Source organism: Elephas maximus, chromosome 15 (assembly GCF_024166365.1).
Source record: "Elephas maximus indicus isolate mEleMax1 chromosome 15, mEleMax1 primary haplotype, whole genome shotgun sequence".
NCBI lineage: Eukaryota > Metazoa > Chordata > Mammalia > Proboscidea > Elephantidae > Elephas > Elephas maximus.
Genome location: NC_064833.1, coordinates 92,114,621 through 92,139,177, shown reverse-complemented (window position 1 = coordinate 92,139,177; position 24,557 = coordinate 92,114,621). Strand labels below are relative to the sequence as shown.

The window sequence follows — 24,557 nt, the reverse complement described above, 5'->3', positions numbered from 1 at the left end:
GTCTACCATGCCATATGTAGAGGAATGGCATCACATTCTTTGTCAAAAAGAACATTGCAAGATCTATCTTAAATTACAATGCTGTCAGTAATAGAATAATATCAATAAGCCTACAAGGAAAACCAGTCAATACAACTATTATTCAAATTTACACACCAAACACTAAGGCCAAAAAGGCCAAAGATGAAGAAATTTACCAACATCTGCAGTCTGAAATTGATAAAACATGCAATCAAGATGCATTGATAATTACTGGTTATTGGAATGCAAAGTTGGAAACAAACAAGGATAAGTAGTTGGAAAAGAAGGGCTTGATGATAGAAACAATGCCAGACTTGGCATGACAGAATTTTGCAAGAGCAACCACTTCGTCATTGTGAATACATTTTTTCAACAACATATACGGTGACTACACACATGGACCTCACTAGATGGAACAAATAGGAGTCAACTTGGCTGTATCTCTGGAAAGAGAAGATGGGAAAGCTCAATATCATGCGTCAGAACAAGGCCAGGGGCCAACTATGGACTGGACCATCAATTACTCATATGCAAGTTCAAGTTGAACAGCTTAAAATTAAAGCAAGTCCATTAGAGCCAAAATATAACCTTGAGTATATCCCACCTGATTTTAGAGACCATCTTAGGAATAGATTTGACTCATTGACCACTGATAACCGAAGACCAGATACATTATGGAATGTCATCAAGGACAGTGTACATGAAGAAAGGAAGAGGTCATTAAAAAGACAGGAAATAAAGAAAAGACCAAAGTAGATGTCAGAAGAGAGTCTGAAAGTAGCTCTTGAACATCAGATACCTAAAGCAAAAAATTAAGTGATGAACTAAAAGAGTTGAACAGAAGATTTTAAAGGGCTGGTTGAAAAGACAAAGTAAAGTATTATAATGACATGAGCAAAGACCTGCAGTTAGAAAACCAAAAGGGAAGGACACACTCAGCATTTCTCAAGCTGAAAGAACTGAAGAAAAAATTCAGTCCTGTAGTTGCTATGTTGATGGATTCTATGGGGAAAATATTGAATGAGGCAGAAAGCATCAAAAGAAGATGGAAGGAATACGGAGATTCACTGTACCAAAAAGAATTTGTTGTTGTTCAGCCATGTCAGGGAGTAGCACATAATCAAAAACCAATGGTACCAAAGGAAGAAGTCCAAGCTGAACTGAAGGCACTGATGATAAACAAGACTCCAGGATTTGAGAGAATAAGAATTGAGATATTTTCAACGAATGAGTGCTGGATGTGCTCACTTGTCTACATCAAGAAATTTGGAGGACAGCTGTCTGGCCAATTGACTAAAAAAGATTCATATTTGTGCCCATTCCAAAGAAAGGTGACCTACAGAATGCATAAATTATCGAAAAATATCATTAATATCATACACAAGTAAAATTATGCTGAAAATCATTCAAAAGCAGTTGCAGCAGTATATCAACAAGGAACTTCTAGATATTCAAGCCAGATTCTGAAGAGGACATGGAACCAGGGATATCACTGCTGATATCAGATGGATCTTGCCTGAAAGTAGAGAATACCAGAAAGATGTTTACTTGTGTTTTATTGACTATGCAGACATTCCACTGTGTGGATCATAACAAATGATAGATAACATTTCGAACAACGAGAATTCCAGAACACTTAATTATGCTCATGAGGAACCTGTGCATACACCGAGAGGCAGTCTCTTGAACAGAACAAGGGGATACTGCATGTTTTAAAGCCAGGAAAGGTGTACATCAGGGTTGTATCCTTTCACCATTCTTATTCAATCTGTATGCTGAGCAAATAATCCAAGAAGGTGGGCTGTATGAAGAAGAATGGGGCATCAGGATCAGAGGAAGTCTCATAAACAACATGCGATATGCAGATGACACAACCTTGCTTGTTGAAAGTGAAGAGGACTTGAAGCACTTATTGAAGATCAAAGACCACTGCCTTCAGTATGGATTACATCTCAACCTAAAGAAAACAAAAATCCTCAGAACAGGACCAAATCTTTGAAGTTGTCAAAGATTTCATTTTACTTGGATCCACAGTCTACACTCATGGAAGCAGCAATTAAGAAATCAAAGGACAGATTGCATTGGGCTGATCTGCTGCAAAAGACCTCTTTAAAGTGTTAAAAAGCAAAGGTGTTATCTTGAAGACTAACATGTGCCTAACCCAAGCTATGGTGTTTTCAATCCCCTCATATCCATGCAAAAGCTGGACAATGAATAAGGAAGAGTGAAGAAGAACTGATGCCTTTTAATTGTGGTGTTGGCCAAGAATATTGAATATACCATGGACTGCCAGAAGAACCAAAAAACCTTTCTTGGAAGAATTATAACCAGAATGCTCCTGAGAAGCAAGGATGGCAAGACTACATCTCACATACTTTGGACATGTTATCAGGAGGGATCAGTCCCTGGAGAAGGACATCATGCTTGGCAAAGTGGAGGGCCAGCGAAAAAGAGGAAAACCCTCAACAAAATGGACTGACACAGTGGTTACAACGATGGGCTCAAGCATAACAATGATTGTGAGGATGGCACAGGACCAGGCAGTGTTTGTTCTGTTGTACACAGGTTGGAACTGACTAGGTGGCACCTAACAATGATGGCAACAATAAGAACGAACAAATCTCTCTTAGAGGAAGTACAGCTAGAATGCTCCTTGGAACAAAGATGGCAAGACTTCATCTCACATACTCTGAACATGTTATCAGGAGGTACCAGTCCCTGGAGAAGGATGTCATGCTTGGTAAAGCAGAGAGTCAGTGAAAAAGAGGAAGACGCTCAATTAGATAGATTGACAGTGGCTTCAACAAAGGGATCAAGCGTAACAATTGTGCGGATGACACAGGACTTGAGCAGTATTTGGTTCCATTGTACCGGAGCCCTGGTTTTGTAGTGATTAAGTGTTATGGCTGCTAACAAAAAGGCTGGCAGTTCAAATTCTCCAGTTGCTCTTTGGAAACCTTACGAGGCAGTACTACTCTGTTCTATAAGGTTGCTCTGAGTTGGAATCGACTAGAAGGCAACAGGTTTTTATGGTTTTAGGGGCCATCCAGTAAGTCAGACTTTCCCAACCCCAAAACTTACTGTAGTTTTACTTCCTTATTCTCCACTTGAATAGCTTTTATTTATTTATCTCTTCCTAGCCTAATTGCTCCAAGTAGGACTTTCAGAATGATGTCTAATCACAGTGGTGAGAGTGGGCATTTAATCTTAAAGAGAACACTCCCGGTCTTTCTCCATTGAGTATGATGTTAGCTGTAGCCCTGCTGACATCTTGCTTTCAGATTTCTGGCCTCCAGAATTGTGAGAGAATAAATATTTATTATTTCAAGCCATAAGTTTGTGGTAATTTGTTACAGCAGTCCTAAGAAACTAATACTGTTATCCACTGCTCCAAACTTAATGACTTAAAACAACATTTATTATCTCCAAATTTCTGTGGGTGAGGAATCCAGGCATAGTTTAGCTGGGTCCTCTGTCTCTGGGTTTCTTACAAGGATTTAACCAAAGGTCAACTGAAGCTGTATTCTCATCTGAAGGATTGACTGGAGAAGCACCTGTTTCCAAGCTTACAATCCAGCCCACATACAAGGGAACAGGGTCACATAAGGGTGTAAAAACCAAGAAGTGAAGGCCATTGGGAGCTGAAATCTGTCTATCACATTCTGTCTGCTGGCCTCCAACGATTCACTATTAAGTCTAACTATTGTGCTTTGGGGAAAAAAAACAAAAACAAAAACAAAAACAAAAACTACAAAAACACTTTACATGCAAAATACATTTACCCCTCCCATGGTTCCCAAGAGACTCATCCCATTACAACATCAGCTCAGTGTCCAGAATCCTGCCATCTAAATGAGGTAGAGGTGTAAATGAGACTCCTTAAGTATCTCTCCCGGAATATACCTCCTCTTGATTTGTGGATTGTTGAAACTGAAGTAACAATTTACCTGTCCCTGTACAGACAACCCATAATGGTAAGACAGATATAGGAAAACTGATATAGGTAAGATTTCAAAATTCCTTTATTACATTTCAAGGCCTAGGAAGAGTTTGCAATAGTTCTTAGATCCCCAGTGGGTTCTTATTTCCCCCTCCTAGCCGTCCTTCTTTTTTCCTGAAAAGTAGCGCATGTCTGACACCAAACAGCTTTCTCTGTGTGATACTTGTCAGTAGAATTTTTACTTTGTACTTTTAATTTTTACTGTGTCTTGCTCAGACCAGGCTGGCAGTTTTTTTCTGATATAATTTTCTAAAAAACTTTGTGGGTCTTCTGCAAATCACATTGGGGTTCATCCAATTAGAAAAATGTCACCCAAAAATTACTTTAGGATAAGCCCTAATTTACCTTAGATTTCTTTGTTACTTTTCAATTGAGAGGATCAGTCAGACACACCCATAATCTCTTTAAGGGGCCCTTTGCATGACTGGTATTTCTGATACCTTAACAAAAGTAGGGACAGTTATACCTTAGGCTTTATCTCTAGACCACCATTTTCTGAGAGTTCTTGGAAGCCATTTCTTAAATTTATCATCTTTTGCTGCCTGGAGAGACCAATAATTTTAAAAAACATGAAGTCCTGGCTACTTTTTGCTTAATAGTCCTTTCCTCAATTTATTTCTCTCCTCTTTAATAAGCAGCAGTTAGAAACCAGGCATCACCTTAAACACTTTGCTTGGAAATTTCCTTAGGTAGATCACCCTGTTCATGAGGTATATGCTCTATTTTCCACATTACTGAAGGTAACAAACTCAGTCCTGAAATGCTTGAACATCCACCAACTCTTTTTGGTAGTGACTCTGTGTATTCCTTCCATTTCTTTTCATGCTTCCTGTGTTATTTAATATTTTCCCTGTAGCATCCTTCAGTATTGCAACTCAAGGCTTGAATTTTTTCCTCAGTTCTTTCACCTTGAGAAATGCTGAGAGTGTTCTTCCCTTTTGGTTTTCTATCTTCAGGTCTTTGCACATGTTATCATAAAACTTTACTTTGTATTCTGGAGCCACCCTTTGAAATCGTCTGTTCAACTCTTTCACTTCATTTCTTTTTTTTCCTTTTGCTTTAGCTACTCGATGTTCAAGAGCAAGTTTCAAAGTCTCTCCTGACATCTATTTAGGTCTTCTCTTTCTCTCCTGTCTTTTTAATGACCTCTTGGTTTCTTTGTGTGTGATGCCCTTGATGTTGCTCCACAACTCATCCGGTCTTTGGTCATTAGTGTTCAACGTGTCAAATCTACTCTTCAGATGGTTTCTAAATTCAGGTGGGAAACCTTCTTCAATTTCAACTTGAACTTGCATATGAGTAATTGATAGTATGATATGTAGTCAGCCCATTTCTGGAGGTAACATATGATCAGGAACTGATGGTACCGAAGGAAAAAGTCCAAGCTGCACTGAAGGCACTGACAAAACACAAAACACAAGGCTCCGGGAATTGACAGAAAACCAACTGAGGTATTTCGACAAACAACTGCAGTGCTGGAAGTACTCACTCATCTATGCCAAGAAATTTGGAAGTAAGCTACTTGGCCAACAAACTGGAAGAGATCCTTATTTATGCCTGTTTCCAAGAAAGGTGATCCAACCAAATGCAGAATTATCAAACAATATCATTAATATCACGCCAGCAAAATTTTGCTGAACATCATTCAGAAGCAGGTGCAGCAGTATACTGACAGGGAACTGCCAGAAATTGGAGCAAGATTCAGACGAGGATGAGGGACCAGGAATATCATTACTGATGTCAGATGGATCCTGGCTGAAAATAGAGAATACCAGAAGGATGTTTACCTATGTTTTATTGACTATGCTAAGGTGCTCGACTGTGTGGATCATAACAAATTATGGATGACACTGTGGAGAATGGGAATTCCAGAACACTTAATTGTGCTCATGATGAATCTGTACATCGACCAAGAGGCAGTCGTTTGGACAGAACAAGGGGATACTGCATGGTTTAAAGTCAGGAAAGGTGTGTGTGAGGGCTGCATACTTTCACTATACCTATTCGATCTGTGTGCTGGGCAAATAATCCAAGAAACTGGACTATATGAAGAAGAATGGGCCATCAGGACTGGAGGAAGACTCATTAACAACCTGCATTATGCAGATGACACAACCTTGCTTGCTGAAAGTGAAGAGGACTTGAAGCACTTACTGATGAAGATCAAAGACTGCAGCCTTCAGTATGAATTACACCTCAACATAAACAAAAATTCTCATAACTGGACCAATAAGCAACATCATAATAAATGGAGAAAAGATTGAGGTTGTCAAGGATTTCATTTTACTTGGATCCACAATCATTACCCCTTGAAGCAGCAGGCAAGAAATCAAAAGACGCATTGCATTGGGCAAGTAGGCTGCAAAAGACCTCTTTAAAATGTTGAAAAGCAAAGAAGTCACCTTGAGGGCTAATGTGCCCCTGACCCAAGCCATGGTGTTTTCAATCACTTCATATGCATGTGAAAGCTGGACAGTGAATAAGGAAGACTGAAGAAGAATTGATGCCTTTGAATTGTGGTGTTGATGAAGAATACTGAAGATACCATGGACTGCCAGAAGAACCAACAAATCTGTCCTGGAAGATGCACAACCAGAATGCTCCTTAGAAGCAAGGGTGGCAAGACTACATCTCACATACTTTGGACATGTTATCAGGAAGGATCACTCTCTGGAGAAGGACCTCATGCTTGGTAAAATAGATGGTCAGCAAAAAAGAGGAAGACCCTCAATGAGATGGACTGAGACAGTGGATGCAACAGTGGACTCAAGCATAGCAACAATTGTGAGGATGGTGCAGGACCTGGCGGTGTATTGTTCTGTTGAGCAGAGGGTCACTATGAGTTGGAACTGACTGGGCGGAACCTAACAACAACAACATCAAGCTTTCTCCTGCTACGTAACAACGGTGATCCCTCTTTTTCCATTTTTCAATGACACGTTTCTCATTTCCTTTAGGCTCATCCTTGGTAGCACCCTCAAAGTCCAGATTTTTGTTGTTGTTAGGTGCCGTCAAGTTGGTTCTGACTCATAGCGACTCTATGTACTACAGAATGAAACACTGTCCAGTCATGCGCCAGATTTCTACCCATAGTCTATTCACAGAAAATTATAATTTTTCAATAATGTTCCTCAAAATCTTTCCAGATTCCAATAAGTACTTCATTTCAAAGCTACTTCCATATATTTAGCTACTCGTTAGATCAACAAACTCTGTATTAGTTATCCATTGCTACAGGAAAACTTTAACCCAAACTTAGTAGCTTTAAATAACAGTGTTTGTTATCTCAGGGCTCTTTGTGTCAGGGTTCCAGGCATAACTCAGGTAGGTTCTCAGGTTCAGGGTCTCTCACAAGGCTTCAATCAATGTGTCAGCCATGGCTGTTGTCTTATCTGAAGACTCAGCTGAGAAAGGGTACACTTCTAAGCTCACTCAAATGGTTGTTAGCAAGGTTCACTTCTTCATGGGTTGTTAGACTTATGGTCTCAGTTCCTCATTCATACTTGGCTGCAGACTTCCCTCCTTCCTTGCCAAGTAGGACTTTCCAGCTTGCTTCATCAGAAAAAGGACAAGAGTCAGAGTGGCAGTGAGACAGAGAGTGAATTTTAGCAACATGGAAGTCACAGTCCTTTGTGATGAACATCTCGTCACTTTTGCCATATTTGTTAGAAACGAGTCTCTAGGTACAGCCTACACAGAGCAAGGAATTATACAGGGATTTAAATGCCAAGAAAGCAGAAATCACAGGGACCATCTTAAAAAAAAAAAAACAAAAAACTGTGTACCACATTTACTAAAACAGCAACAAAAATCAATGTTCTCCAGAGTATTTTAACAGACATAGAGTTTCACAACATAATATACAAATGGTCGTATATAATCTGAAATTACTGAATCTATCACAAAATAGATAAGAGATGCTCACCCCAAGAAGACCCAGATGTTGGTATGATCAGACAAAAAATGTGTAACAGCTCTAATAAGCACCTTCCGTAATGTAAAGATTTCCTGAAATGAATGGAAATACAGAAGTTCTAAATAGAAACTGTGAAAAGGAAGCTAGCTGTCAGTTTAATTACTGTGCTTTGAAAAAAAGAAAAAAAATAACGTTTTGTCCACTTTACCTGTCCCATTCTACCATTTGTATTTTTATGATTTTATCTTAGTTTTTTGGGTTTTTTTCCTCCTGAAGTTTCACTATGATGTTTCTGGGTTTGAACTTATTTGTATTTATTTTATGTGGAAATTGTAGGGATTATTTAGTCTTTCCATGAAGAGTATAATCAGTTTGCGGAAAGTATTCTGCCATTATCTTTGCAAATATTGCTTCTGTCACAATCTCTTTTTCTTATGTATTCTATAAAAAAAAAAAAAAATTTTTTTTTCTCTATTAAATGCGTGCTAGAATTTTTCAGTATATTCTCTAGGTCTTTTACCCTCTCCTCTGTGTGTTTGTTTTTTTGACTATGGATTATTCTGCATATTTTATTCAAACCAATATTTCAGTTTAATATTTATATCTTAAGCTGCATCTAATTAACTATCAATCTTTTCCACTAAGCTCTTAATTTTAGTTGGTATATTTTTCAGTCCTTGGATTTCTGAGGTGATTATTTTTCAAAGTCACTTTTTGTTTCTTGTAGACATGTCAAGTTTGGCTTTTATTTTCATCAGGATTTTAAGCATTTTTTTTCTGGAAATTTCATTTTGGTCTAATTTACTTCTCTGATATTGCTCTTGGGGTTTTCATTTATATAGTATTGCCTTCTCAGATGCTTTGTTATCTTTGATTGTGTGCTTGACTTTGTATATGCAATATATGACATAAATAATTGTGGCTTCATGGGATGTTATCTTCCTCCTCAGCTGACTACAGTTTGCTTTTCCCAGGTGCTTGGATGCATTAAAAACACTTCTAAACATGATCACTCAAGATTTTCTGAGAAATCCAGAGGACTTGAAACTTGTCTGTGATCTCTTAAATGCTAATTTCATTTATGATTTAATATATTTTCTATGGTACAGCTTTTAAGGGTGCTAGTAATTGTTTTTTTTTTTTTTTTTAGTAATTATTATAAATGCAATACAGGAATCCTCACTGTTGACAGAACCTATCCCTAAATATTGCCCCCTTTAGCTTCAGAAGTCTTTCAAAAGCTGCACATAATCTCTCAACTGCCTTTTCAGAATTGGCAGATACTGCCCAGGAAAAATCAGCTCCAAATGCCAGTTTCCCTTCTATATATTTCTATTATACTCTGACTCTAAACACAATAAATTTTCAACTTATTTTTTATTATTATTTTAAGGAAAGCAGTGCTGTGTGTGTGTGTGTGTGTGTGTGTGTGTGTATGTGCACGTGCACATGCAGTTTTCCCTATGTTTTCTTTCACATTGTAAGTTTTGGTCCAAGTTATTCTCTCTTTTGTGAAATGGAAACCTATACATTATTGTTTTTGTTGTATCAATAGTGGTATGCAAGATATTTTACTGGGCTACATAACCAAATTTAACAAAAGGGTTTACCTTACCCTACGTTCCAATGAACGTATACCATGGTTTTTACCACAGGCATAAAGCAACAACAGCAGTTTTTTTAATTGACAAAGTTTATTTTACCTGCGGACTGAAACTTCATGATTATAATATTAAGAAGGCTACTATATATGTATACATAAACATATATATACTATGTATATTACACACATATGAGAATTATTATAATTTTATGTTAATTAATATAAAAAGTTTAGAAAGACATAATTGACAAAGAGTGACCAAGAGGCCAGAGAGTAACAGGGATGCTCGAGTTAATGATTGTTTTCATAGTGAATACAGAGAAATCTCTGACCCTTTTGTTATAAAGTTTCTCCTTAATAGATGGTAGTGAATTAGCTTCTGTGCTATAATCTCAGGTAATATGAAGCCAAAGGAAACACATCAAGAGTTCACCATAAGAGGAAAATACCTAAACAGCTAAGATGATATATATATATTAAAAAAAGCAAACCGAGTGCTGTTGAGTTGATTCTGACTCATAGCAACCCTATAGGACAGAGTAGAACGGCCCCATAGAGTTTCCAAGGAGTGCCTGGAGGATTCGAACTGCTGACCCTTTGGTTAGCAGCCGTAGCACTTAACCACTACACCGCCAGGGTATCCATATACATATATATAAAAAAAAAAAAATTTGTTTTTGTTTTTATAAAATTAGACACCTCTTTTTACTAGGTACATGTAGACTCTTAAAGAAAAGTTGAGAAAATTCATTCTTCCCTAGAGGGTCGGAATTCTGATAATAACCCAGGATCCAGAGACTATAGAGGTATGGACAGAGAAGCATTGGATTCTGAGTAAATATTAATCATAAGTAAAAACCTATGGAAATTACAAAGTAGTTACGCTAACTGTAAATAATAGCATTTATATTTGACTACGCATGAGAATGTATATAACGGAAAAGTTCAATCAGTTGAAAACTGCTTGAGTATTTCAGGATTTGGCATAAAATTTTCAGAACATCCTTTTCATAATATCAATAATGATCTTAATTTTGTTAAAAAAAACTAAAAAAAATTTTTTATAATAAATTTTCATAATATCAATAATCTTAATTTTGTTAGTATAAGAAAATTCTGAACAAGTTTAAGAAATACAAGAGATTATGATTATTTATGGTAAATTATAGTCCTTGTTCCTAGGATATTCTTTTGATCCATATTATTATGGTGTCTTTATGTATACTAACATTGACTCCAAAAAAACACTGCTGTTGAGTTGATTCTGACTCATAGCTTCCCTACAGGAAGCGCCCCGTAGGGTTTTCAAGGAGCGGCTGGTGGACTCAAACTACTGACCTTTTAGTTAGCAGCTAAGCTCTTACCCATGCGCCAGCAGGGCTCCACTAATTAAGATGACTTAAAAACAAAAACCAAAATTTTTTAAGGATAATTTACCCAAAACAGAATATATTATTAAGTTAATTTCAAACACCTGGGACCATGCAATATACTCTGTGATTTCGTGGACATATATGCACACAGAATATGTATCCTTATCCTCTAGCTAAAAGAACCTATGCATTTATTGAAAACAGCAGCTTTGTTTCCTTGACAAAATTTTATTTATCAACTGCAACTCTATGCAAATAATCTATTCAAAATTACAAAAAGTCCATCTCTGTAACTGTTCAAAATACTATAGATACACTATGTGTACAGGAAAAATCTTTACGTTTACCAGCTCTAGAGATAACTATATATAAGCAAAATTGCTCAAGACTTTTATTACTATAAATTATACTATGCCAAAATATTTGTCAGCACCTTGAGAAAAGAGTATTTGTTAATAAAATTTTATTAAGTATAAAAACAATGAGAGTATTCAGTGATTTGGTAGTTTTACATTTTATTTCTAGATATGAGCTTAACTATTTATAGTAGGGGAAACCCTCGTGGCATAGTGGTTAAGAGCTACAGCTGCTAACCAAAAGGTCAGCAATTCGAATCCACCAGCTGCTCCCTGGAAACCCTATGTGGCAGTTCTGCTCTGTCCTATGGGTTCGCTATGAGTCAGAATTGACTCGACGGCAATGTGTTGGGTTTTTTTTTTTTTTTTTGGATTGTAGTAGGTCAAATGGCAGCTCCCAAAAAGATATGTCCACATCTTAATCCTTGGAACCTGTGAATGTTACCTTATTTGTAATAAAGATCTTTGCAGATGAAATTAAGTTAAGGATCTTGAGATAAGGAGATAATCTGGGGTTATGTGGATAGACCCTAAATCTAATGATAAGGTTCTTATAGAAGACTCACAGAGGAGAAGTCACAGAGACACAGTGGGGAGGGGTGTAAACAAGGAGCATGGTGAGATGTGGCCAAAGACTAGGGAATGCCAGTAGTGGTTAGAGGCTAGAAGAGGAAAAAATGACTATCAATATTATAGTGCCATTTCCCTTTCTGTCATCTTAATTTTATACTGGGTGTTTATTTCTGTTTTTGAACAATTTTAGTGTATGTTTTACAATGTTTATATTAGTATTGTAATGAAAGCAAAGGCTAATTTTTCTACCTTCTTGTAACATACGAGAATTTAGGTCAATGTATTGTGGCATAATTTGACTTGAATTCAGATCTTATGAGAAATCACTGCTTTCCTTTTTCTGTTTCTTTATTCTTTTTTTGGACCTAGAATATCTCATTCTTTATTTGTTCAAATACCTGTCACCCTCCAAGTCTGAATCACAATGTTAAGCTAACTGTTGGAGCATCAATATGGTAGCATTCAGATGTATAGTTGAAAACCACGGTGTTCATTTACACCTCCTCCCTTTCCAAAGTGCAAGCTCACAAATTAAGTAAAATAATTCTGCGTGCTGTGCAAGCACAGCTTTATGACCCACCCCTAAAGCACCCTCAGCCAGCTATCCACCAGTTACTAACTGCATCACAGATATTCTTGAGTCAGCTGGAATAATTAAAAATGCAATTTAAAGTTGCCAGTGCTTGTCTAACTTTTTTTTAACCATTATATTAAATGACCCTCTGAAAAAAGAAAAATTTAAGGCAGTGACTATAATTACATGACATTCTACATAAAACAAGTATAAAAATTACCCTGTTTCACCAAATTATTACTACTAGAAATTAGTGAGCATAGAAAAATAAAAATAGTTAGAACATTGCTCCAATAATTCTAGCACAGGTCTTCTGCTTTCTTTTAACCTCCTTTTCTGCCTAATGCCAAATGGTCTATAAACTAAAACATGATTCATTATTATAGAAAATTTCCTACACTATTAGAGTTTATAACATTTGTCTTTTTCTTCCTGATTCTTGTATGTACATACTGGTATGATTTTCTTAACTTTTTTTTAAACTTATTTTTCATGTATTTTCATTGATATTTTCAAATTTATTTTCATGCATGATAATATATTTAGTAAATTTCCTTAGATAGTTATCTGAATATTTTCCTTTTTTGTACCTATTAATTCATCAAACAAAACAACTTTGCTGTTCAGTTGATTTTGACTCATAGCCATCCTACACGACAGAGTAAAACTGGCCCACGGGGTTTCCAAGGAGCACCTGGTGAATTTGAACTGCTGACCAAAAGGTTAGTAGCCGAGATAACTGAAACCACTGTGCCACCAAGGCTCCATATCCATTAATAGCTGGTAAAAATTCAGAGTCAGATTTGTATAAGCCTACACAGCTTCAGTGCACTATGTGCAAATAAAGGAAGAGCTAGTTCTAACCCTCCATGAGGTATTATTAAGAGAAATAAAACTAACATCTCACTATCCTAAACAAACCTTTTCCAGCTCCTGTCAATCTGTCTTAATTGTTTCTTTCTTCATACTAATTATTTTTTCATACTCATCAGCTACATCAATTTTATCATCGAGGCAATCAGTGTGCCTTCTCTGAAGTCAATGTGACTTTCACATTTTGTTGTTACTACGCCTATTAAATTTTCAATATTTATGTAGCACTTTCTATAGCAGAGTACTTACTAACAACTAGTATTTCTGAGTGAGGACTGACTACAAGACTAAAATGATGTTCAATTAGAGTGTAATTAGAGGGAATTGAAATAACAATTAAATAATTTCTAATCTAATGCAGCAACGTTGTCACAATAGACACGTGAATTGGTCAGCACCTAAAACAACATAACCCCAAACCAAGCCAGTGCTGTCAAGTCGATTATATTAAAATAGTATGGAAGAATTGTCTCCTTCCTACAGTTTCATGGTAAGCACTTATTACGACGATGGAAAACAAACAATAAAATGTGGTGTGTCCTTCATCATGCTTGCAGAAGGTGAAGAGATTTGTATCTGTCACTTAGAGAAATAATAAGGCATTGGTTTGTCAACTGGATCACAGTCTTCAAACTGTACATTCTGAAGAAGCAGCTTTCCTGAGAGTGTTTCTAGGATTTTAGGTCAATGCGTATTTGGATCATAGTAAAGAGAAAAAGCTAAGATTAAAAGTTTAACATTGTTTTTTAAAACACTTTTTTCTCATAAATATAAGACTATGGCTTGCTTTTAGGCACTCTATTGTATGCAATGAAATACAGTCAATACTCTCATGAGGTAGTTGTCTTCTTTTCCTTCGCTCTGGAAACACCTCTGTAGGTCAGGGGTGGCAGAGGCACGGCCCTCAGAGAGCACCCTCTGAGAGGGCCACACTGCATCCTCTGCAGCAGCCCAGCTCTGTTATGAGTCCACTGTCAGACTACGAAAGACAGGGCCTCAGGCATCAGGCTTGCCCGAGCTAGACATGTCCAGGCTAGACCTCTTTGTTGGGTGGTACCCCTGGGGAAAACTTGGCATCCCCATAACTTTTAAGGTACCAAGGAAAAATGCACCTGCCTCCATTCACACCACAATGAGACAGAATTTCACATATATTTTCAATAGCCTAAAATCAAGAAGGGAGGAGACACTGATTACAAAAAGACCTGTCAGCCACTGAGACTGACAGGTAAATTACACGCACAGCCCTTGGGAGAATATTGGCGTCACCTGGCAAAGTTGATCATGTACATATCCATGTCCCATCAATTCCACTCAAAGAGAAGCTCTTCAACAGAGACTCAGGGGGATTTTTGCACAGCCATTCATAAAGATGTTATTGGTAACAGTCACAAACTGGGACAAGTCCATCATTTTTTAATGACTGACAATTGTCCTACTTTTAAGATAAAGAATGTTTGCCACAGTCCTTTATTACATTCCAAAACAAAATCCGCACAAACACACTTGGGTCTGGAGGATCATTTATGTAAATAGAATATTATGAGTTAATCAGATGGCAATATAGCTATAAACTTTTCACTGACCCTTCATATTTTAGATCTCTGAACAGCAACGCTATAGGACAGAGTAGAATTGCCCCATAGGGTTTCCAAGGAGTGGCTGGTGTATTTGAACCGCCAACCTTTTGGTTAGCAGCCAACCTCTTAACCATCGCACTAGCAGGGCTCCGAATTGCCCCCCACCAAAAGAAAACACTGCCATCCAGTTGATTCCAACTCATAGCAACCCTATAAGACAGAGTAGAACTGCCCCATAGGGTTTCCAAGGAGCCCCTGGTGGATTTGAACTGACGACCTTTTTGTTAGCACCCATATCTCTTAACCAGTATGACACCATAATTTTCCCTAGGACTTATCAAATGTCCAAAATGGCATGGGGTGGAGAATCTAAAACTTTTGTGGACAGAAGGGAATTTTAAGAAAAGGACATCTGTCATATCTAATGTTTTTGCTAAAACAGAATAACCCATAATGGTACCTACATCAATTCTCAGTGAAGTGAAACTTACGGTTTTGTATATTTTTTAGACTATATTTCCCCTAGGAATAACAGGGGAAAAGGACTAATTAGGTTTTTAAGGAATAATAATAACGACAAGACAGTGTCAATAAAGAAGCACAGGAAGGAGGAAAGGAGGAAAGTTGGTAGTATGAAGGTAAAGAAGAAGTAGGAACCACTCACATTCCAAACCATATAACACACAGCTCTAGTGAGGGTGAGTGGATTCCACCACGCCTCTGACCGTTCCTACTCCAGCACAGTCCCAGGTAAGTCTCCTTGCTAACTCCTGCCACTATTACACTCCTGCTCCCCCAAGCATTTCTAGATGCCATTCTAAGATCTCTAAAGGCACATCAATAATTCTCCACTCAAATTCAGTACAATTTTAAGTCCAGAATGCTTGTACTTAAATATATTTAGCTATCGCATGCTAAATACCTATTTTGGTTTCCTTAACTAATGTAGATGCTTATGATGTGTGTGGATTGAAGCCTACATATGAAAGTATTCTTGAACTGATAAATTGGGTTAGAGCTCTCAGGATGAAGGGATTTTTTCCTCTCAATAAATATTCCAGAATAGCTTTGATGATGGATGTAAAGTGCTTATTCTCAGAAGAACACCAAGCTCAAGAGGCAAAGTTACATACATGTTAAAGAGTTTTACAAAGGCCAAGAAGTTCTATGACCAGGTATTCCTTGGATCACTACTTACATTGTGCTTTGTGAGGTTTGAAATATTCGTTGCTATTGCTTGTAACCAGTCAATGCAGTCTTCAGCAGAGAGGCACTGAATAATCCCACTGCACACCCCGTCCACAGCAGTGACTTGGAAAGCATTCTGCCTGTGGATAAAAAAAAAAGGATATGTCAGAGTAAATTAGATCAGAAGTTCACTTCATTCATCCATTTGCAGCTCTGAAGAATGTCTGTCAAAACCTCTCCTTTTGAACAATGTACTAGACTCCAAATTTATATCTGATGACTTCTCTCCTCAAGTATCTCTGTATTAATGGAACAGTAAAGATAAACCCAGGCAATACATAATTTCAAATTAATAGAAAAGCATCCTGAGATTCAGATAAATATGGTGAAACTTTGAGGTGTAAAAAGTAAAATATGTAAATGAAAGAGTATCTAAGCAATTTTAGAAGCATTCATTTCTGAGTTTACCATAAAATTATACATAGAAATTTATTATTTTGGCTATCATCATTTCCTCTTGGCATTTGTCAAGGCATTTTTCTGACTTAGCCTGAGAAGATCACTAAAAAAGCCAAAGAGACAAATACTAAACACCTTACAAAAGCCACTTAACCATCATGAGCTGCTGTATTTTGTCAGTTGATAAACAACTTTGAGCCTCATTTTCTCAAAGATGGTTTGGGCCAAGATGCTCATATCACACTTGCTGGTCTAAATATTCATGTTCTAAATTTATGTGAATATTATAAATTTCAGTAGCAACAAAACTTTCTCTTAAAATGCAATGAAAAGTGTAAATATCCCTTGTACCATATTTTTACATAAACAGTGCATGTGCTATAAGTTTTTTGACAACCTGAAACCCTCTCGAACGTTATTTTCCTAAGTGTGTTATGCACATTATACGTGTGTGTACAAATTCAAAAGAACTATATTTCAAACAGATAGACAATACTTGTACCTCTCAAAGGCCTCTAATGTATTTTTAAGTGAAACAATAAGGTATATCTAAGCACAATAAAACCACAGCCCTGGTGTTGGAGAGGTTAAGAGCTCAGGTGCTAACCACACACATGCACGTTATACGTGAGTGGAAATATGGTAGTTTTCTATTGATTTGTTTGTTTTTAGAGAACTTTAGATGACACCATTCTAAATTGTTCACAGAAGTGCTATGGAGTTTAAAGTTAACAGCTTTAATGATTTTTTTCTGCATCAAGTTATTACAATGTTTAGGTACAAGCTTAATGGACAGCAGGAGATAAAATTACAAAATGAATGAAAGTTAAACAAATGTTTCATGCTTCTGAATCACTGTTGTGCAACAACACCATTTAAAAAATGCACAAACTATATTCAAATTTCAGTCGATTTTAAAGCAGTAGAAAACTTCTGCAGTTCAGTATTCAAAATGTTATTAAGATGCATAAATTTATATATTTTCTTCCAAATAAACAAGCTTTTCTGGTTTGTTTGTAGCTATGTATTTGTGGATATTAGACCTGGTTTCGTTCCCTACAACAACAATCCAATAAGCCCACAGAACACACCTCTGGCTTAGACTCATCATTAACTGTTCTGCCACTTGCCCTGCCTTTCTTATTAGCACACATCTTATAGCTAGGCACACGGTAAACCTTTGGAATAAGGCAGTCCACGTTAATTCAAGTTAATGTTTTTAGAGAAATTGACTTCCATATCCTTGACACACATTGTCTACGCTTAACAGTCTTACCTTTTCCAGAGTGTCATTCAGCTGGAATCATATATATACTTTATTGTCCTCAAAAAACCCATTGCCAGAGAGTTCATTCCAATTCATAGCAGCCCTATAGGAGAGAGTAGAACTGCCCCATAGGGTTTCCAAGGAGTGGCTGGTGGATTCAAACTGCTGACCTTTTGGTTAGCACCTGAGCTCTTAACCACTGCACCACCAGGGCTCCAGTTTTATTGTGCTCAGATATACTTTATTGTTTCACGTAATACATTAGGGGCCTTTGAGGTGTACAAGTGTTGTCCATCTCTTTGAAATATAGTTCTTTTGAATTTGGGACAAAAATTATTCATAGCTAGAAGAGCATATTATAAATTTACATGACTTTCTTAGCTTCAAATCTGATATTCAACAGCATGTAAGATATTTAAAATATCCAGGCAGAAGTTCAACGATCCATGGAAAATGAGATCTAATTCTAGCGTAGCAATATACATGTCTTTCTGCTTTCTGATTATCATAGCCATTGCTTCATGTACCATGAATTAAAGCATGCCTTGAACGTATTTTTGCTCTCTGCATTAAAGGAACACTGGCAGTTTGATGGTTTGAGCTGATTAAAGTCTGCAATCTATGTAATCATATATATAGGACATACAGAGAATACATTTTTTCGAATGACTAGTTTCTGGGTGGTGCAAACGGTTAACACATTCAGCTGCTAACCAAAAGGTCAGAGGTTCCAATTCACTCAGAGGCACCCTGGAAAAAAGGCCTGGTGATCTATCCACTTCCAAAAAATCAGCCATTGAAATCCCAATGGAGCATAGTTCTACTCTGACACAAGAGGGAGGGTTCCCTGAGTAGTAATCAACTCCACAACAACTGTTTAATTCTTTTTAACCTAGGCTAATAGGTTAATGCATACCATGTTTTGCATTCTCTGTTTCAACTTTTTAAATTTGTATACCTCTCATAAGTATAAGTTAAATACTTAGTTTATCTGGTTCTGTATGACCTCTTTCAAGATAAGCTGATGATAAAGACTACAGTTTGGGTTATACTTCAGCCTCTACTACTCATTAAAGGAGAATATTGAGAAATGAATAAATACACATATTTTTCATTGAGCTGATTTATCAAGTTTTTGCTAAGTAACTGATGAGGTCCAAACACTTGCACATATCACTGAAGCATATTAATAATTTTCCAAATAATCCATTAATATGTGTTCGTAACTAACATCAATATTTTAGATTGGTTAGTGAGAATGTCTCCACATGGACTTGTTTCATTGAGTACCTATGAAGAACTGCAGAGCCTTTGTTTTTATTTTCAGCTTTTAGAAAATGTTATTCTTTAACTCCAGATAAACAGTAATAGTCAATCGTCTTAATTTTGTCTTATTTGATGGAATTCTTTCTGCAATCAATAGACTCCATTAACCATTTATTTAGTATTGTGAGGCATTAAACTTTAACAAATTTATAATACTCCCGAGGATATCTAGATGGAATATCTGTACAGAGAAAGAATGAAAGGAGCTGTGAAAAGACATGGAGAAATCTTAAAAACATATTGTTAAGCAAAAGAAGCCAACTGGAAATGCTATATGCTGTATGATTTCAACTACATGACATTCTGGAAAAAGCAAAAATATAGAAACAGCAAAGGATCAGTGGCTTCAAGGGGTTCAAGGTAAGGGGGGAGAAATGAATAGGTTGAACACAGGCCATTTTTAGGACAGTGAAACTATTTTGTAGGATATTGTAATGTAAGTACATGATATTATGAATTTGTCAAAACCCATAGGTGTTATAATACAAATTGCAAACCCCTAATGTAAACTATGGACTTTAGTTAATATATCGACATTGGTTCATCAATTGTAACAAATATACCATAAGAACGCAAGACTTTAATAATAGGAGAAACGGTGCAGGGAGAGAGGGACATATGAGAACTCCCTGTACTCTCTGCACAATTTTTCAGTAAACCAAAAACTGCTTTAAAATATAAAGCCTTTGTTTAAAAAAAAAAAAAAAAAAACTCATTCATCCAAAAAAAATCCAATTCAAATTTCAGAAGGTTAACTCAGATGCCACCTATTCCATGACAGATATTTGGAATGAATCTCTCCCTCTTGAGTTCTCCCAAACTTTCTGGTCCGTTATGGTAATACCTGCTCTGCCTGGTATTGAAGCTGTTTTTGTATCTGCTACACATGGTTCTTTCTTACTAGACAGAAAGCCCCTTGGAGGAGAGGCCGTGTGTGCTGCTTTGCACTACTCACAGCTCTAAGCTCAGAGCTCAGAGCCTTTAATTTTGAAGGACAAAAATCCATTTCCCCTTCACCCTAGCAATCCACTGCTTTTGCTAACCTGAGATCTGATTGTCATTCAAGGAAACCTCACTCTCAGACTCTAACTCTGAAATGTCTGCTCTTTGACTATAACCTCTGCCTTTCCAGTACCACCTGAGAAACTTATTCTTTCTCATCTTTTTTACCTCTTTCTGTTGGCATAGTGGTTAAGTGTTATGGATGGTAACCGAAAGGTCGGTAGTTCGAATCCACCAGGCACTCCTTGGAAACTCTATGGAGCAGTTCTACTCTGTCCTATAGGGTTGCTATGAGTCAGAATCAACTCAACGGCAATGGATTTGGTTTTTTGGGGTTTTTTTTTTATGAAAACATTTAGGGTATATCTGCATTCTTCCCTAGATTTGGCTCCCTGTTTATCCATATCAATAATGTGTTTGTCCCCATCTTAGAATTTTCTGTCACCTTGACCTACAACTGTTCTCATTTGCTAATTCCCAGCCCTGAATAACTTCAATTTAATTAAGTTTATAGCCTTTTCTTCCTAATGTGTCAGCTTTCCTGGCAAAGTAAGACATTTGTAAAGAAGTCACAAAACAATTGGTCTCTGGGAGTCCTAGTTTCATCATATCTATTTTGCTATCTTCCTACCTTCACACGGGGGTCATCATTGCATATTGCAGATCCCCGTCCTGCAAAACAGTCATTTTTCTTCTCTTGTTGACTGGGTAACCCTCTGTTTCATAGCAGCTCATATATAAGGAATTGGTCCCTCTGAAATTCCTGAATTCTGCATATTTCTGAAATTTAATTCAGATAAGATATTGATATCTGAATTAGGGTCATTACCACACAATAAATATATCTTATCACTGATTTAAAAATTGTGATAAAAATATAAAATAGGGTATATCAATAACAGCTTTGTTAGAATTAGGAATGAGAATTGAATTGAAAACCAGGGGCCTCGGCAAAAAAAAAAAAAAAAAACTAATAAACAAACGAGATACCAAGTTTTCAGCCAAGCTAAATAATTTTCTATATTTGTCACCTTGAGTCAGTTATTTATCCTTCCTAAACTTCAGGTCCCTTGTCTTTAAGATAGAGATACTAATATAATCCACTATAATTCTTGCCAATATGTGATATGTATTGAAGATATGATCCATAAAAGTTTTCAATGATAAGTAGCTATTACTAGTACTAGTAATAATAATTAAAAAAAAAAGCTGACTCTGAATTATGGTGATACATGGGGTTGCTAGGAGTTGGAATCAATTGGGCAACTGTTTTTTGTTCTCCATAGAGTTTTTTTTTTTTAATAATTTTATTGAGCTTTAAGTGAACGTTTACAAGTCAGTCTGTCACATATAAGCTTATATACACCTTACTCCATACTCCCACTTACTCTCCCCTTAATGAGTCAGCCCGCTCCCTCCTTCCAGTCTCTCCATTTGTGACAATTTTGCCAGTTTCTAACCCTCTCTACCCTCCTATCTCCCCTCCAGACAGAAAATGCCAACACAGTCTCAAGTGTCCACCTGATACAAGTAGCTCACTCTTCATCACCATCTCTCTCCAACCCATTGGCCAGTCCCTTCCATGTCTGATGAGTTGTCTTCGGGAATGGTTCCTGTCCTGGGCCAAAAGAAGGTTTGGGGACCATGACCACTGGGATTCCTCTACTCTCAGTCAGACCATTAAGCCGGGTCTTTTTATGAGAATTTGGGGTCTGCATCCCACTGTTCTCCTGCTCCCTCAGGGGTTCTCTCTTGTGCTCCCTGTCAGGGCAGTCATCGCTTGTGGCCGGGCACCATCTAGTTCCTCTGGTCTCAGGATGATGTAGGTCTCTGGTTCATGGGGCCCTTTCTGTCTCTTGGGCTCATAGTTATCGTGTGACCTTGGTGTTCTTCATTCTCCTTTGATCCAGGTGGGTTGAGACCAATTGATGCATCTTAGATGGCCGCTTGTTAGCATTTAAGACCCCAGACGCCACATTTCAAAGTGGGATGCGGAATGTTTTCACAATAGAATTATTTTGCCAATTGACTTAGAAGTCCCCTTAAGCCATAGTCCCCAAACCCCTGCCCTTGCTCTGCTGATCTTTGAAGCATTCAGTTTATCCCAGAAACTTCTTTGTTTTTGGTCCTGTCCAGTTGAGCTGACCTTCCATGTATTGAGTATTGTCCTTCCCTTCACCTAAAGTAGTTCTTATCTACTAACTAATCAGTAAATAACCCTCTCCCACCCTCCCATCCTCCCTTCTTCGTTACCACAAAAGTATGTGCTCTTCTCAGTTTATACTATTTCTCAAGATCTTATAATAGTGGTCTTATACAATATTTGTCCTTTTGCCTCTGACTAATTTCACTCACCATAATGCCTTCCAGGTTCCTTCATGTTATGTTTCACAGATTCGTCACTGTTCTTTATCAATGCGTAGTATTCCACTGTGTGAATATACCACAATTTATTTAACCATTCATCCGTTGATGGACACCTTGCTTGCTTCCAGCTGTTTGCTATTGTAAACAGAGCTGCAATAAACATGGGTGTGCATGTATCTGTTTGTGTGAAGGCTCTTATTTCTCTAAGGTATATTCTGAGGAGTAGGATTTCTGTTTTTTTTTTTTTTTTTATGGTAGTTCTATTTCTAACTTTTTAAGAAAACGCCAGATAGACTTCCAAAGTGGTTGTACCATTTGACATTCCCACCAGCAGTGTATAAGAGTTCCAATCTCTCCACAGCCTCTCCAACGTTTATTATTTTGTGTTTTTTGATTAATGCCAGCCTTGTTGGAGTGAGATGGAATCTCATCGTAGTTTTAATCTGCATTTCTCTAATGGCTAATGATCGAGAGCATTTTCTCATGTATCTGTTAGCTGCCTGAATATCTTCTTTAGTGAAGTGCGTGTTCATATCCTTTGCCCACTTCTTGATTGGGTTGTTTGTCTTTTTGTGGTTAAGTTTTAACAGAATCATACAGATTTTAGAGATCAGGCGCTGGTCAGAGATGTCATAGCTGAAAATTCTTTCCCAACCTGTAGGTGTTTTTTTTACTCTTTTGGTGAAGTCTTTAGATGAGCATAGGTGTTTGATTTTTAGGAGCTCACAGTTATCTGGTTTCTCTTCGTCATTTTTGGTAATGTTTTGTATTCTGTTTATGACTTGTATTAGGGCTCCTAAAGTTGTCCCTATTTTTTTTTCCATGATCTTTATCGTTTTAGTCTTTATGTTTAGGTCTTTGATCCACTTGGAGTTAGTTTTTGTGCATGGTGTGAGGTATGGGTCCTGTTTCATTTTTTTGCAAATGGATATCCAGTTATGCCAGCACCATTTGTTAAAAAGACTATCTTTTCCCCAATTAACTGACACTGGGCCTTTGTCAAATATCAGCTGCTCATATGTGGATGGATTTATATCTGGGTTCTCAATTCTGTTGCATTGGTCTATGTGCCTGTTGTTGTACCAGTACCAGGATGTTTTGACTACTGTGGCTGTATAATAGGTTCTAAAATCAGGTAGAGTGAGGCCTCCCACTTTCTTCTTCTTTTTCAGTAATGCTTTACTTATCTGGGGCTTCTTCCCCTTCCATATGAAGTAGGTGACTTGTTTCTCCAACACATTAAAAAATGTCATTGGAATTTGGATCGGAAGTGCACTGTATGTATAGATGGCTTTTGGTAGAATAGACATTTTTACAATGTTAAGTCTTCCTATTCCATGAGCAAGGTATGTTTTTCCACTTAAGTAGGTCCTTTTTAGTTTCTTGCAATAGTACTTTGTATAGGTCTTTTACATCTTTGGTAAGATTTATTCCTAAGTATTTTTATATTTTATCTTCTTGGGGGCAACTGTGAATGGTATTGATTTGGTGATTTCCTCTTCGAAGTTCTTTTTGTGGATGTAGAGGAATCCAAGGGATTTTTGTATGTTTATCTGATAACCTGAGACTCTGCCAAACTCTTTCATTGGTTTCAGTAGTTTTCTGGAGGATTCCTTAGGGTTTTCTGTGTATAAGATCATGTCATTTGCAAATAGAGATAATTTTACTTCCTTCTTGCCAATCCGGATGCCCTTTATTTCTTTGTCTAACCTAATTGCTCTGGCTAGGACTTCCAGCACAATGTTGAATAAGAGCGGTGATAAAGGGCATCCTTGTCTGGTTCCCGTTCTCAAGCGAAATGCTTTCAGACTCTCTCCATTTAGGATGATGCTGGCTGTTGGCTTTGTATAAACGCCCTTTATTATGTTGAGGAATTTTCCTTCAATTCCTATTTTGCTGAGAGTTTTTATCATGAATGGGTGTTGGATTTTGTCAAAAGCCTTTCTGCATCAATTGCTAGGATCATGTTGTTTTTGTCTTTTATTTATATGGTGGATTACATTAATGGTTTTTCTAATATTAAACCAGCCTTCCATACCTGGTATAAATCCCACTTGGTCGTGGTGGATTATTTTTTTG

General features: G+C 37.1%; 1 protein-coding gene across 1 annotated transcript in view; it reads right to left on the bottom strand.

Annotated features, from left to right (window-relative positions):
- The window catches only part of SNTG1 (syntrophin gamma 1), a 1,301,402-nt gene that overhangs the window by 266,306 nt on the left and 1,010,539 nt on the right, over positions 1–24,557 (bottom strand). Inside the window, exon 12 of the mRNA XM_049854568.1 lies at positions 16,068–16,197. Coding sequence (XP_049710525.1) covers positions 16,068–16,197 — 130 coding nt within the window. The remainder of the gene's footprint in view (positions 1–16,067; positions 16,198–24,557) is intronic.